The 15,035-nt window shown below is 52.7% G+C and overlaps 1 protein-coding gene across 1 annotated transcript in view; it reads right to left on the reverse strand.

Moving 5' to 3' along the window:
* Window positions 1-1,796: 1,796 nt before the first annotated feature.
* Bcr (BCR activator of RhoGEF and GTPase) overlaps window positions 1,797-15,035 on the reverse strand; it is a 129,682-nt gene continuing 116,443 nt past the window's right edge. The window contains exons 17-23 of the mRNA XM_052163220.1: window positions 9,410-9,469; window positions 8,255-8,364; window positions 6,161-6,300; window positions 4,112-4,246; window positions 3,297-3,402; window positions 2,673-2,835; window positions 1,797-2,346 (exon numbers count right to left, since the gene is read on the reverse strand). Of these exons, the coding sequence (XP_052019180.1) occupies window positions 2,257-2,346; window positions 2,673-2,835; window positions 3,297-3,402; window positions 4,112-4,246; window positions 6,161-6,300; window positions 8,255-8,364; window positions 9,410-9,469 (804 nt within the window). The 3' untranslated portion in view covers window positions 1,797-2,256. The remainder of the gene's footprint in view (window positions 2,347-2,672; window positions 2,836-3,296; window positions 3,403-4,111; window positions 4,247-6,160; window positions 6,301-8,254; window positions 8,365-9,409; window positions 9,470-15,035) is intronic.

Genomic DNA, 15,035 nt, shown 5'->3' on the forward strand with positions numbered 1-15,035 from the left:
AATAACATATCACCTAAATAAATAAAGTGACCTGAGGCAGGGGAAGGGCCGGGGATGCACATTGGCACGTCGATATATTGCTTTCCAGTTCAAGGTGACAGATGAGAATTGAGAGACAATGGGGTGGGGTGGGGGGTGCAGAAACAACAGGGGCGGGGTTGGCTTTTCTCAGAAGTGCTCCCCTTGTAGGGTGAGAGCCACAACATGGACTGGGATGAGCAGCCAAACTAGGGGAGCCCACTGGGTCCAAAAATGCTCAAGGGCGGACCAATGGGTAGCTCTGCCAAGGGGGAAAAAAGGCCAACTAAACACTGTATGCAGACAGAGGCCCGGTAGGGTCTTTTGTTTCCTGCCCAATACCTTAGGCAGGTTCAAGAGCAGACGGGAGGGGAACACGTGGCTCTGCCTCTCAGGGATCCCCACTTGCTGTGGGGTTGGCTGCTGGACGCTGTGGGTGGGCGGGCATACCCACCTCCCAGACGTGGGAGGGGCATGTGACCAGGTGCGGGCGTCCTCACGTGACAAGCAGTTTACACCCCAGAATTACGCCTTCCTGCAGGAGCAGCTCAGGGTTCAAGTCTATCGTCAGCGTCTACTCTGAGGCCCTTGTGCGACGGCCCTGCACAGCAGTCCTGGCTGTCCAGATAAGCTCTGCCTCTGTCTCCCAGAGGTGGGAGGCTACCCCTTTCCCCCCATGAGACAGGGTTTCTCTGTGTAGCCCTGGCTGTTCTGGAACTCACTCTGTAGACCAGGCTGGCCTCAGATTCAGAAATACGCCTGCCTCTGCCTCCCAAGTGTTGGGATTAAAAGCGAGCGCCACCACCACCTGGCATTGCTACCCTTTTAAAAATGATGCAAGGATTTCCAGTATTCGTTCTTGAAAACAATCAGTGGTTTCCCCTCTTTCTCTTTTGCTAACTAGAGTGGCCAGGAGGAGATGACTACCCTGACTGCCACCCGGCGACAGGGAGTGAGGTGGGAGGGTGGCAGACGGGCTGGCTTTCAGCCTGCTTTGGGGCAGCTGCTCCTATCCCCAGGCCTGACTTTCCCAACCTTCCTCCCATATTTCTGATATTCCCAAAGACGTCACAAATGACTCCAAACAGAAAAGGAAGCCGGCTCTCGAAGGAAGACAGAATACTGCCCGGACAAGGCCCGTCCACGGGGTACATTCTAGTATCTTATTAGGTGCCTGAATCCATTAGGAAAAAAAATTAGAAACTATGTATAAAACTTAAAAATATTCAAGTATCAAAAGCTATTTCGGATCAAAGTATTAAAACAAGCCACTAGAGGGAGCTGCTTCGGAGCAGAGACGTCGAAGAAAGGTAAAGGAGTCTGCTCAGCAGGGGGCAAGGAAAGGGCGTGGTCTCTTAGGTGGGGTAACAGTGGGGGGGTCAGTGATGGCAGTCAGAGCCAGGCCAGAGAAATCACAGCCTTTCTAAGAGAGAAGGGAGCGTCAGTGCCAGCCAGGCCACTCTCCCCACAGAAGGAACTGTAAGGTGCGTGAAGACCAGGGTCTCCTTTCCCCGGGTCGGGTCCCTGGACATTTCTGGGCTGCGAAGGAGCACACTTGGGAGAGGTGCATAAACAGCCAAGTTATCAGCGAACAGGAGCCCGAACCTAGCTCCGCACAGACATCCTTCCGGGAAGACCGAGGGTGCAGCAAGGGCTTAAGATGTTACAGTGCTGATTCGGGCGTCTCAGACCCTGTCGCACGCACAGCGGGATTTCTAAGTCAGGGAAAGTGAAGCCATCCCCATCTATACAGAGGGACATGGCTGTGGCCCCCACAATATGAAGCAGCAGCAGTGTTTATTCAAGACACAATAGTAAGGGATCTGACAGTATCCCTATTCCCCAGAGAGGGTACATTGGAACAAATGATCCAGTAGATATTTTTTTTTTAAAACTCTGATAAATTAGATTCCGTAAAAACCACACTCCTCTCCGCCTCTTTTTCCCTTGTCCGCGGGCTTGCAGATGGGCTGGCTTGGCGCGCCCTCTGGTGGCAACAAGGGAAAGGTACAGTCTAGGGCCATCCTGGGGCTTGCAGTCGGACACACCTGGACTCCTGTGGGCCCCTCGGCCTTTCGCTTTGGGTACTTGTCTCTTGGCAGAGGGCCCAGAGCTTCGGAATGGCTGAATTACACCGCAGGAAGGGTCTCCTTCCCACTCCGTGGGTGGGTTCTCTGATCACATGTTTCCAGGTCATTCTGTAGGCCTCGTTAATGAGATGACTGACGCGAGGATTATTTAGACTTCAGTGGAAAACAGGACGCTCTGTCTCTTGCTGTCGGGGGCAGGGATGGCCTCCAGCTGCAGGAAGTACAGCAGCACTTGGACCTGTTCCCGCGGAGGAGGGAGAGGCGAACACGTAAGGAAGACGGTTGCAGGGGAAGCCGGTCTTGGCTTACACAGGCTCCCGTACTAAGAGACCCGGCTGGGGACAGGAGCTGAGCTTGAATGACCAGCAGGTGGGCGGGGCCTCGGACCCCGCGAACCTAGCCAGGTGCAGAGGGGATAAAAGTAGCCAGGGCCCTTCCTGGCCCTCGTAGGGACAGCAGGTAGGCCTCTGTAGTTGAGGTGGGAACCGCACAGGCTGAGGCCATCTACCCTTCCCCCCTCCGTGTCAAGCCAGGGTGACAAGGACTACAGTTTGTTTCCTATACCTGGGACATGACCTCCAGGGACCAGCTGTCAGTCATGGTGATGGGCTGGCTGGGGTTGGCAGGGAGCTTGCTTTCCTTCTCTGAGGGCCGAAGCAGCGTGGGGCCAAAGACTGTGGCAAGGTTGTGCAGGGACATCTTGTTCACCGTCTCCTTTTCAGCTACCCTGTGTGGAGCCGGAGCAGAGGGTGTCATTTCAACATCACGGTCAGGGCAGATGTGAAGATTCCACCCCCCCCAGAGTCGGAGGAGTCCGGGAGCGAGAGAACCCAAGGCCAGCGGGCAGGGGGGACAGCTCTGGGCACGGTGTGGGAGTGAAGGGCAGTCCAAGGGCAATGGTGGCTGTCAGACACACCAGGAGAGGGTGTTGCTGGGATCTGAACTCAGGACCTCCAGAAGAGCAGTCAATGCTCTTAACCGCTGAGCCATCTCTCCAGCCCCAAACGTCCTTTCTACACTCAACTTGTTCGGCCCCCGCTAGCTGTGTCGTAAGTCACGGTGCCGAGGAGAGGGATGGCATTGGCTCTAGTCCCTAGCGTGGGAACTAACGGTAGCCTTGGGAAGGAGAGAAAGCCCCGGGCGCATGGTTTCCAGGGTCCGGGGACTGCACGGGAGAACAGGCGCTACCTTTTCAAGTGGTCCAGGAGGAAGAGGAAGGTGAGCAGGTTGGCCTCTGGGAGGGACTGCAGCAGGTTCAGCATGCAGCTCTCCTTTGCGACAGGGTCTGAAAGAGCTACGGAAGGAAGGACAGAGTTCAGTTTCCGGGGTCGGAGCGTGACCCCGAGCCTATGCTGGAAGACGGTGCAGCGGAGCTCAGGCCCCAGCATTGTGTCGGGTCACACAGTCACACTAAGTCCTCTGAGACCCTTCGGCGGAGGTTTGTGTAGCACGGGAGATGTCTGGAGAGCCTTCTCTCATCTCAAATGAGCAACAGCACCCCAGGCATCAGTACAACAGGTATCCCAGAGCTGATGCTTATGGGTAGGGCGGGGCAGGGGGCGGGAACAGGGGCAGAGGGCGGGGCTTGGGAGGGGCATCGCTGTCTGCAGCTGTAAGCACGTACGAAGGCTCCTCCCCCAGCCCCTCCCCCAGCTTCCCTTATTTACATGTGCACCCCGGGGCACGTTCAGGTCTGAGAGGCCAGGTCTTGTGAACCGGCCCTACAGGTTGGGTCACCCTTAACGTGAGGTAAGGGCTATCTATGCCTGCCTCCTGTGTGAGCTGGGCACCATCGTCCAGGTTGACTGAAGGTCAAGACCTGGTTTTTATTCCCCCCCCCCCCCCCCGCACCCCCGGACCGCACAGCAAACTATCTCAGGTTGGGTTCGAACAAGGGAAGAGGGTAGAGAAGAACAGTCTAAATCCCTCTCCTAATGGTGACAGTCAACATGCGAGGTCGTGAGATGCTTGCCTCCCCCGGGGCCGGGGCCATCGATACTCACCAATGCCTTCTGCGAAGTTAGGGTAGAACTCGTCAGTGAAGAGGGGCTCGGGCAGCTCCCGGAAGTAGAGCTTCAGCGTGCCGGCAATGGCGTTCACGTCCATCTCGCTCATCATCACCGACACATCCTTGTTATCTGGAGAGAAGGCAGAAATGGAGCCTCCGGGTGGATCCCAGGTCTGGGCTTCTGCAACCTAACTGGGCTGACGCCACCATTGCCGCCTTGCTGACAAATGTGTGCGCCCATCACCTCTGTGTGGTTTGTCTCCCCCTCCCCAAGCAACTGTGACTGTGTCTGAGCAGGGTTGCTGGGAAATAAGCGTAGTCCACACCTCTGCCCTGCGAGGAGCCACCAGCTGCAGAGGCAGGCAGGGCAGAAGGTCGAGTGGTTTCACTGAAAATGGCCCCCACAGACTCAGAGGAGAGTGGCATTATTGGAGGTGTGGCCTTGTTGGAAGTGTGCCTGGGGGCTGGGTTTGAGGCTTTAAAAGCGCAAGCCAGTCCCTGTGGACTCTCCCTGCTGCCTGCCTATCCCTATCGGGATGTAGAACTGTCGGCTCCTCTCCAGCACCGTGCTGCCTGCAGTCTCACTGAGGAGTGCTGGGTCCTTGCTGCCCCGGGCCAAGATGGTGGTATAACGACTCTGCAAGTACAACATCGTACTGGGCCCTGTTTCTGCCTGCTCGTTCTCTGGGGATGCAGGGAAGGGGCCCTGGGCTGGCTGGTTCTTGTCAAGATGAAACAAACCTATGTATATCTGAGAAGGAACCTCAACTGGAATAAAAAACCTAAAACGATGCTTAGATTGGCCTGCTGGCTTTTCCTGGTGGATGACTGACAGGCAAGGGGCTGGACCACTGGGGGCCACGCCCACCATCCTTTGTTAGGTGGTCCTGGGTTGTATAAGGTGGCAGTCTGAGCAAGCCATGAGGAGCAAGCTAGTAAGCAGCATCCCTCCATGGCTTTGGCTTCAATTTCTGCCTCCAGGTTCCTGCCTTGAGTTCCTGCCCCAACTTCCCTCTAATGATAGACAGTGAGCTGAGCAACACAACCTCAAACAAACCCTCTCCTCCCCAATTGCTTTGGCTTTTGGTGTTTTATCCCGGCAATAGAAACCTTAACTGAGCCTGATCCCCTGAGGTCTCAAGGTCCTTGCTTAGCATTTGGGATAGTGCTGTCTCCTTTACAGAGTGGAAGGGGTTTGGAGGCAGGTAGAAACAAGACAGCACCAGGGTCATGTCCAGGCCATTGTCCCATACCACCCTCAAGTGGGCCACAGTCAAATTTTCCTGGGGTTTAGCATCTCCTGTCCACTCCGAGTCATCAGGCAACATGCCAAAGAAGGCTGTAGTCCAGCTTGGTGGCTGTGGCTAGACCTTTGAAGGATTTGGTTCTTTATAAAAGAGCTACCTGTGGAATTTAATCTATCTGTGTGCCTGCATGAGTTTATGTGCACCAGGCACATGCAGGATCCCACAGAGGCCAGAAGGGGGGGCTCTGGATCCTCTGTAACTAGAGTTACAAGTGGTTGTAAGCTATATTGTGGGTGCTGGGAACTTATCCTGGGCTCTGAGCAAAAACAGTATGTTCCCTTTCCTAAGCCGTCTGTCTGTCCATCCAGTCTCTTCTTTGTCTTCTGAGATGTGAAATTTCTAGGTAAGGCCTGAATTCCTAGACCCAAGCGGCCCCATCTCAATCTCCTGAGCAGCTGTAACTCTAGAGGCTAACACCCGACATGGCCAGGCCACATTAGCTCTCAAATCTTTTTATTTTACTTATTTTCTTTTGAGACAGGGCCTTGCTCCCCATGCTGGCTGATCTTGACCTTACAGCCATTCTCTTGCCTCTACTTCCCAGAGATTGGGATTGTAGGTGTGCTGGTTATTAATCATTAGTTAATCATCTAATCATTTGTCTGACACAGTTAATCATCTAATCATTTGTCTGTAGCTAGAGCTGACCTGGAACCCATCAGCATGATGTGCTAGGCCCTTTGGGAGTCTCAGTACAGACACCGCTGTCCGTTCCGCACTGCCTGGGCAATACTCACTGACGTCAAAGGCCGCCTTCAGTGCCTGGATGTCTGTGGCCACTCCAGACACTCGGTAGATGCCCACTTCCTCCAGGCCACGGCGCTCGATCTCCTCCACACACTGGCGCACAATGTAGGGTACCTTGGACCTCTCCCTCCTGCAGGGGGGAAGGAAGGCGTGTAGGGTTTGAAGGTTCGGCCAGCTTTCCCTGCTGTTATAACTTCTCAGGTATGCAGCATTATTATTTTATCAGGAACTTTCTAAGTGCCAAAAGCATCCAATTACATTGCAAGATACGTATGACCCTGTGGGGAAGCCAGGAGGCTGTGTTGTTTTCTTCCATGATGCTGGAGGGTACTCAGGGCATGGCTTACAGATGCTGGGTAAGTAATCTGAGCTAGATCCCTAACCTATTTAGGTGACACTGACTAGGAGGGACCCTTCATTGAAAAAACTGCCTCCATAAAATCAGGCTGAGCAGGCTGGAGAGATGGCTCAGCAGTGAAGAGCACTGACTGTTCCTCCTCCTCTTCTTTTCTTAGATTTATTTATTTATTATATGTAAGTACACTGTAGCTGTTTTCAGACACTCCAGAAGAGAGAATCAGATCTCATTATGGATAGTTGTGAGCCACCATGGGGTTACTGGGAATTGAACTCAGGACCTCAGGAAGAGCAGTCAGTGCTCTTAACCACTGAGCCATCTCTCCAGTCCCCCTGATTGCTCTTCTGAAGGTCCTGAGTTCAATTCCCAGCAACCACATGGTGGCTCACAACCATCTATAAAGGGATCTGATACCCTGTTCTGGTGTGTCTGAAGACAGGGACAGTGTGCTCACATATAATACAAATAGATATTTAGACTGGAATGAGCAGAGGTCCTGAATTCAAATTCCCAGTAACCACATGATGGCTCACAACCATCAGTACAGCTACAGTGTACTCATATATACATAAAATAAATAAATAAATCTTTAAAAAAAATTCAGGCTCAGCCGGGTGGTGGTGGCATGTGCCTATAATCCCAGCACTCTGGGAGGCAGAGGCAGGTGGATTTCTGAGTTCGAGGCCAGCCTGCCTGGTCTACAGAGCGAGTTCCAGGACAGTCAGGGCTATACAGAGAAACCCTGTCTCCAAAAAAGCAAATCTGAAAAAAAAAAAAATCAGGCTCAGCAAGCCAGGGGAAAACATCTCTCCTGAATGGCCCATGGCCTCGGCAGCAGCTCCTGCCTCCAAGTTCCTGCTCTGACTTCTTTCAAGTCAGATGAACTTCCGGTGATATGGACGTTACGTAAACTGAATAGACTCTTTCCTACCCAAGTTTTTCTGGTCATTGTGTTTCTTCACAGTAACAACAACCCTAACCAAGACATGCTGCGTGCACAAACCCTTCAGGATTACTCATGTAGGTACCTTGCCATTTCAAATGCTTTCTCTAATGACAACCTCTGGACCTCCTGCTACAACTCTGGACCCAGAATGCTCTGAAGACAGAAACCAGTGCTACATGGAGGCTTTTGAGTTTTACACATAGCTGGACTCAGAAGCACCCCAAATCCTTTCCAAGTCCCAACATGTAGTTATGTGGGAGAGGCAGGGGTGGGTGGGTGAGTGGGGTGGGGGTGGGGGTCTTCCTTCCCAAAGCACACATCCTTGTTTTCTGGAAAGAGTGAGGACCAGACTGTGTCACATGAGTGATGCAGCCAGCACTCCATCCTGAGGAAGTGAATGAGGCTGGGGAGGAAGTGGCCTGTCTCCCCGAGAATTACCCTCAAACCAACAAACAGGCATCTATCCCCTGGCAACGGGCAGAGATTCAAACTATTCCACAGGACTGTGGGATCACAACACACTCCAAACGAGGGAGGAAAGGAAGCAAGTCCTGCACTTGGGCAGTTCCTGACCACGAGGTGAGGACATTCCTGGGCTGGTTTTGTAATAAACAAATGGAGGTGGCTAAGGAATGATTCCCAGTCTCCCTGGGGTTACCCCTCCACTCCAGATCCCAGCCAGCCAGCAGGGCCATGTATCGAGAGAACAGGCCCAGCCTTTCCCTCGGGCACGCCTACTCAATGTCCTCAGCAAACGAGCCCACGCCTCTCACCACTCACTTTGTGACCACGGCAATCTTGACGCCGAAGACCCCTGTCTGTTTGCGGGAGGGCATTCTCTTCAGGCTGAACTCCCTGCTGGTGAACTTGACGGAGAGTTTCACTTCAATCTGCAGCAGAGAGGAAAGGCATGAGTCTCTCACGCTCTGGACCGTGTGGGCTGAGATCTCGGGGACCCCTGAAGGTCCTGTCCCAACAACCTTTACACCCCCAGGGCAAACAGGTCTCAGAGAGAGGCAGAGCAAGACCCAGGGGTGTAAGGGGATAAAAGATTTGCTTCTCCAGAGTCCCCTCCCATTCTGTTGCTATTTCCCTTTCTTTTTTTAAAATAATAATAATTTAAAAAAATAGACAGGGTTGGAGTGTGTAATGCACACACTCACTATATGTACAAGGTACTGACTTCAATCAATTCAAAGCATGAGATCAGAGTAAAAGAAAACAAAACAAAAAACCAAAACACTACCCCACACCCCCCAGAGACTCCATCCCATCTAAGGGAACAGGTCAAACATCCTACTCTGGAAATCTATACTGTTCCAGAACTGTAAACTTCCCAAGCCCCAGCATGCTACGTTCTGAGGGTCCATCGCCCAACGGACTCCCTGCTAATGAGTTAAGATGCACAAAATTAGGCCCCCGTGGCTACGCACCTAAGCTAAGTTTCATATTTTATTCGGGTCCTCTGCCCAAGACTGTATGTATGTATGTGTGTGTGTGTGTGTGTGTGTGTGTGTGTATGTATATATATATATATGTATACTCAAATATCCCATAATCAGAAAAAGAAACAAAAAATTCTCTAAAACTGTGCTAGTTCCAATCTTTTTGGATGCATTTTTCTGAGAGCCAAGGACTGCAGCAATGGATCTGAGGTGGTCTGTGAGACGTGTTCAGTCCCAGGGTCCCTAGCTTCGCTGGTCTCTCTTCCAGGGCAGCACGCAGGGTCTGGGTGGCAACTGGACACCGACTGGAGAGGACCCCTTCCTATGCACCGTTCCTGCTCTGGACCCCACACTCTGCCCTGTCCACCACACGCCTGCTCTGCTGGGGTTTCCTTCCCTCTCTGGGGCCCTCTCTCCTCCCCAGCTGTCATCTCAGGCTCGGCGGTCTCATGACTGCTGCGGACACAGGCAGAGCCCTTGCGGCACTTACCCCGTTCATGTCGATGACAGCCCGCTGCCACTCTCTGTCCTGTAGGGTCTGGGGGTCCAGCTGAAACCAAACACACGGATTATAAAAGGCCCTGGGTTGGCTTGGAGGCCGTGCCTGGCAATGGGCAACACTGATGCTGGTCTATACTCTACATGGAAAACAGAGTCCTCCTGCAGCGGGGGGGGGGGGGGGGGGGGGGGGGAGAGAAGGGGAGAACTGACCTATTAGGGTGCCCACAGCTCATAGCCAGGAGCCCTATCCCCAACCCCCCCCCCCCCATGCATGCCAAGTCCTACATCCCTTTGCCAGAGGTGTCAAGAGTTGCCAATCATGCCTTCTCCCTCTACCACGCCCAGATAGATATAGACCGACACCCCAAGTCAGAGGAAACCTTCCTGTGCCCTTCTAACTTTGATCTCTGCAGACACTGTCCACAGGAACCTACTGGTTAACGTCACCTAGAGAAGCAGACTTCCGAACTACCACAAGCTGACCTGCAGAAGCTCTGCCTCCGTTCTGATGAGTACTCACTAGCTATCGTTGGAGAGGCCACTAGCTAGGCTAGATAAGTAAGCACCTGGGAGTCTTTGGAAAATATGCCATCTGAGACTGGGGGTGGCTTGGTGGTAGAGCTGTCCCTGGCAGGTACAAAACCTGGGTTTTTATCTTTACTATCCCAAAATTAGGAGACAAGGGAACAATCATTACTCCTACACTCCCACCCCTCACCCCAGAGTCTTTCTACAAAGAATTAAGCTCCTTTCAGGGTGGGGGTCTGTGGTGTGGGGCAGCTCCCTGCCCTGGCTTAGAAATTCCTTGTAGGAATCCCAGGGCCTACTGTGTCTCGGCTACCCCCCTTTCCCGTCTTAGGACAGTAATTATGGAGACCCCCTCCTCCCTAGAAACCCAGGATCAACAAAGGCCATGGATGAGCAGTCCAAAGACCAGGTGAGAAGGAACAGTGGGTCGAGGGGAGCAGCTGCCTGACACATCTGGGTCCCACCCCTTCCCGGCCCTCCAGGGGATCCCAGGTCCTGACTGGCCCACCTTGCCCCTGCACACCAGACATCGGATGTGAGTCCACAGGGCAGTGCCTCGGGCACACAGCTGTTTCTCTGCAGAGGCTATCCGGCTCCGGCTTCCCCGGCTGGGGTAGAAAAACCGAATGAGGCCCTGCATGGCGACGGGGATCGGGCAGCAAGAGGTTTGTGAAGAAACGGCAGTGCAGTGGTAGTGGTGGTGAGTTCCTGGCCTCTGCTCCTTTTGAGCAGGCTCTCAGGGAAGCTCCACCCTACAGCTGGGCCAGCCAAGGTCAGAGTTTCCCATCACCCATACATTCCACTTTGTTTTTTTCTTTTTTCTTTGTCAGTATATGGGAAAACCAGCTCCTGCTCCAAAGTCTATTGGTTACGGGAATTCAGATAAGTCACAGCCACCTCTTACGCGGAGTCTCCTTTTCAAGTGGTGGCTTCCGGAGGTCCAAATTTAGAGACACTGAGTAACGTGGGTGTTACTGGTCAGTCTGCTTCAGGCCGGCAGCATCTTGAAAGAATGTCTGTAAGGCCTGCTGATGCTTCTACATCACACGTACGGCCTCCAAAGAATCGGGGCAGAGAGCATCTGGAGTGTCGACCTTGTTCCCTGCAGGCAAGCTGCAGGGAACAAGGTCCATACTGCCTGGTCTACACAAGGTTCACTGTTAATCGCCGGGACCTATCATCGAACTCTGCCTAGAGCTGCTGGAGTCAGTCCCCGTTTGTAGCTCATGTTGGTGTCTGAGTAGTCAGTCCTCACAGAAGCCTCGAACTGGCGGATTCGCCTCAAAGGACAGAATGTGCTTAGCAGAGCAGAAACCTTGTTAGCAGAATAACAGGACGGAGCGGGCTGGGCGGCACTGCAAGCCACACGGAAGGCTGGCACGCTTTCCCACGCAGCTAAAGTTTCAGGGAATTAAACAGGCAAGAGGCTGGGCTTTGGAAAAAACTGATGGCTGAGGGGGCAGGGCCTTGGAACAGAAGCACAGGGCAGAGCTGAAGCCCTCAATGCCCTTGTGGTTGTGTGATGACACTGCGCCACACAGGCTCTGGGCAGCCAGCATGTGTGTTCACAGTGGTCTCAGAAGGGCAACCTGTACTACACCGGACACTCCCCCGAAATGGACCAACCAGACAGAGACTCAGAAGAACAGCTGTGGTCAGTGGGTCTGGGGGATGCCTGGGAAACTGCCTCGTCTATAGCAGTCTATGGAAGGCCCAAGTTCAACCAGGACAGGCGCTGAAGCGGCCCCGGAGCCTCCTCTACCTACAGCTGGGAAACAACTGTCCGTATTCACTTACACCAAGCAAGGGATCACGGTAGCACCAACCATAACTAAAGTGGAAGCAAGCCAAGTGACCAGAGAAACAAAAGCGGGCCGTGACAGGGCGATTTTATTTAGCTACTAGTGATGCTACTAATGCTTTACTACTACAACTACTACTACTACTACTGATGATGATGATGATGATGATAATAATAATAATAATAATGGCTGGATGGTGGTGGCGCACGCCTTTAATCCCAGCACTCTGGGAGGCAGAGGCAGGCGGATTTCTGAGTTCGAGGCCAGCCTGGTCTACAGAGTGAGTTCCAGGACAGCCAGGGTTACACAGAGAAACCCTGTCTTGAAAAAACAAACAAACACACAAAAAATAATAATGATAATAATAAAGATAACCCTTAAAAGCAATGGTCATCTGGGTGGTGATGGCACACGCCTTTAATCCCAGCACTCTGGGAGGCAGAGGCAGGCGGATTTCTGAGTTCGAGGCCAGCCTGGTCTACAGAGTGAGTTCCAGGACAGCCAGGGTTACACAGAGAAACCCTGTCTCGAAAAAACAAACAAACAAAAAATAATAATGATAATAATAAAGATAACCCTTAAAAGCAATGGTCATCTGGGTGGTGATGGCACACGCCTTTAATCCCAGCACTTGGGAGGCAGAGGCAGGTGGGATCTCCGTGAGTTCGAGGCCAGCCTGGGCTATAAAGAGAAACCCTGTCTCAAAAACAAAACAACCTCCCCTGCTCCAAAAATAAGAACCCAGAAAATACCGTCACAGAAGAGTACCCCTGGCATTATTCTGTTGATACGAAATGTGAAGAATGGACACATCTCTAAGGCAAAAGCTATTATTACCCAGGTGGCTGTGTGGGAACCTGAGACATAACCCCAGCAGGAGGATGGTACAAGAGGAAAGAAATGGAACGAGATTCTACAACTCAGTATATCGTTAATCCCCAGGAAGGAACAGGGCTGTGAGAATTTGGCAGCCCACAGAGTTTATGAGTAGAGATGAGAGAAGCGAAGAGGGAAGAGAGAAATCTATAACGGGTACAGGGCTCCAACAGACCTGGCTTTACCGAGTCTCATGGTCTCCCTTGCACGGTGGCCCTAGCTGAGGATGGTGCTTTCGGGATCCTGTCCCTGTCCTGACCGCATGCTGTCAGGCTGCTGAATGGCTTCCTTCCAGTCCTGGGAACTGCTGGCCTTGGGGTATGACCTGAAGATACACCTAGTGTCCCTTCCTGAGATCTCCCTACAGCCATAGCTGGCCCCTCCATCAGGGATATCTGAGGAGACCGGTGTGACCTTGCAGCAGGCTGACCCTGGCTTTTGGCACATCTGTAGAGTCTTTCTTGAGTCTCTCTGGAGATTACAAAGCCTGGGGATAAATGTCTTGGAGTCTGGAAGGCATCTAGGTCCTTCCTCACGAGGGCAGTGTAACACAACAGGCCCTGGTGTGTGATGAGCTCTTTGCTTAGGTGACCCAGAGAAGCTTGGGCCTATCCTGAAAAGGACCAAAGAGCTGTGTATGAAACTGCGCAAGAAGGGCTCATATTCTTCTTGCTGGTGACTCTCTGAACAGGTGTCACCATCCTGGCGACGGTGTCCAGGTCAGTCCCTGCCACCACATCCCTTTCTCTTTCTGGCATGGGGATCCAATGCGTCCTGGGTTCAGAAAGAGGGAGCGCTCTACTCTTTCTCTTGTGGAACCTCTGTTCTTCAGGGAGAGAAGTGGGGACCTGATACGTCAACTGGGACAGCCGTGGAAAGAAAGAGCAGGGGCGGAATCCAAAGACTCGGGCTGTGGCTCTCGGACTAAGTGTGGTGAATACCATTTATGGAGAGAAGAGGCATCCTGAGGCAGGGCCTTAACCTCGGAAGAGTCTGGCGCTCCCAGTCCGTGGACGTGCGTGAATAGTACCGTGAATAGTACCATCAGAGCCTCAGTTTCCATTCTGGCCCTTCTCTCGGGCCCTGCTGTCCTGCCTGAGTCTGGGCTTCTTCCTGTCCTCCCTCTGGTGTTCAGGGCCGCATCTTCTGCATCTCAGCATGCAGTCTCACCTCACAGGACATCTCTCTACTCAGTTTCTGAGCCTGGGTTCCCATTCCTCACCAACTCCCAGCAGCGGGAAATGGACGGTTAGGCGCCCACCCACAAAGGCACGCGTGGAAGGCATCAACAGCATCAGGGAAGTCTGGCTCAGGGAAGCCGCCCTGACAAGTCACAGACGGCTTTCTCAGCTACACCTAACCTAGAAAACAGCATCCGCAGGTGAGAAGCCAGGGGTGGGAGGACAGAGCCAGGGTGAGTGTCAGGCCGTGATCGTAACACTGCTCCTCTTCCTCCTCCTTCTTCCTTCCTCTGGGATCCCACGGATGAGCCCTCGTTGCTAGGAGACAGGCCGGCCACTGTGTAGGCGGGCATGAGTCACTTAGACCCTTTTCAAGTGCTTGGGTTCCTTCCTGTGTAAAGAAGTCCCCCAGGCCATTCATCTATCCAACCACAGTGGTGACCGGAGGCTGGAGCAGGAGCCGACAGTCTCTGGTGCCTCTTCAGTGACAATGATGGTGACAAAATAGCAACAGTAATAATAGCACCACATGCTGACAGGGTCTGGGTGACGCTGACACGTCACCGAGCCGTCACTGAGCCGCAGACGTAGCGAGTCTCCCACTCCATCCGACACGAGGCTGGGGGCAGGGGTGAAGGGCTGACTCACTTGGGTCACACAGGGCACAGCGGGGCTGGGGGGTGTGGACAGAGACCATCCTCTTTGCCGGACTATTCAGTGTCTGAGATTTGTTCAATATGGCTTCACGCCTGGGCAAAATCCCAGTCTGAATAAGAAGCCCATTAAATGGGTTTTTCTAGGAACATATACCCTGAATATGGATGTATGTGTGTATGTAGTATGTATATATTTATATATATATATTTATATTTTTGTATGTGTGTGTCTGCGTGTGTCTCGTGTGTGTGTGTGTGTGTGTGTGTGTGTGTTTGTGGAGGCCAAGGCCAACCTCAGGAGTCATTTCTCAGGTGCTTTCCACTTTGTTTTTATTGAGTGAATTAGGGTCTCTTACTGACCTGGAATTTGTGGGGTAAGACAGACATGGCTGGCCAGAGAGCCCTCACGGGACCTGCCTGTCTCAGTTTCCCAAGAGCTGGGATTACAAGCCTCCGTATCAACTAACCAATCTCTCCATTATCATCATCATCATCATCACCACCACCACCATCATCATCATGAACTATTATTATTTTGACAGTGCCTCACAGAGCCCAGGCTGGCCTCAAAT

Source organism: Apodemus sylvaticus, chromosome 19, assembly GCF_947179515.1.
Source record: "Apodemus sylvaticus chromosome 19, mApoSyl1.1, whole genome shotgun sequence".
Taxonomy (NCBI): Eukaryota; Metazoa; Chordata; class Mammalia; order Rodentia; family Muridae; genus Apodemus; species Apodemus sylvaticus.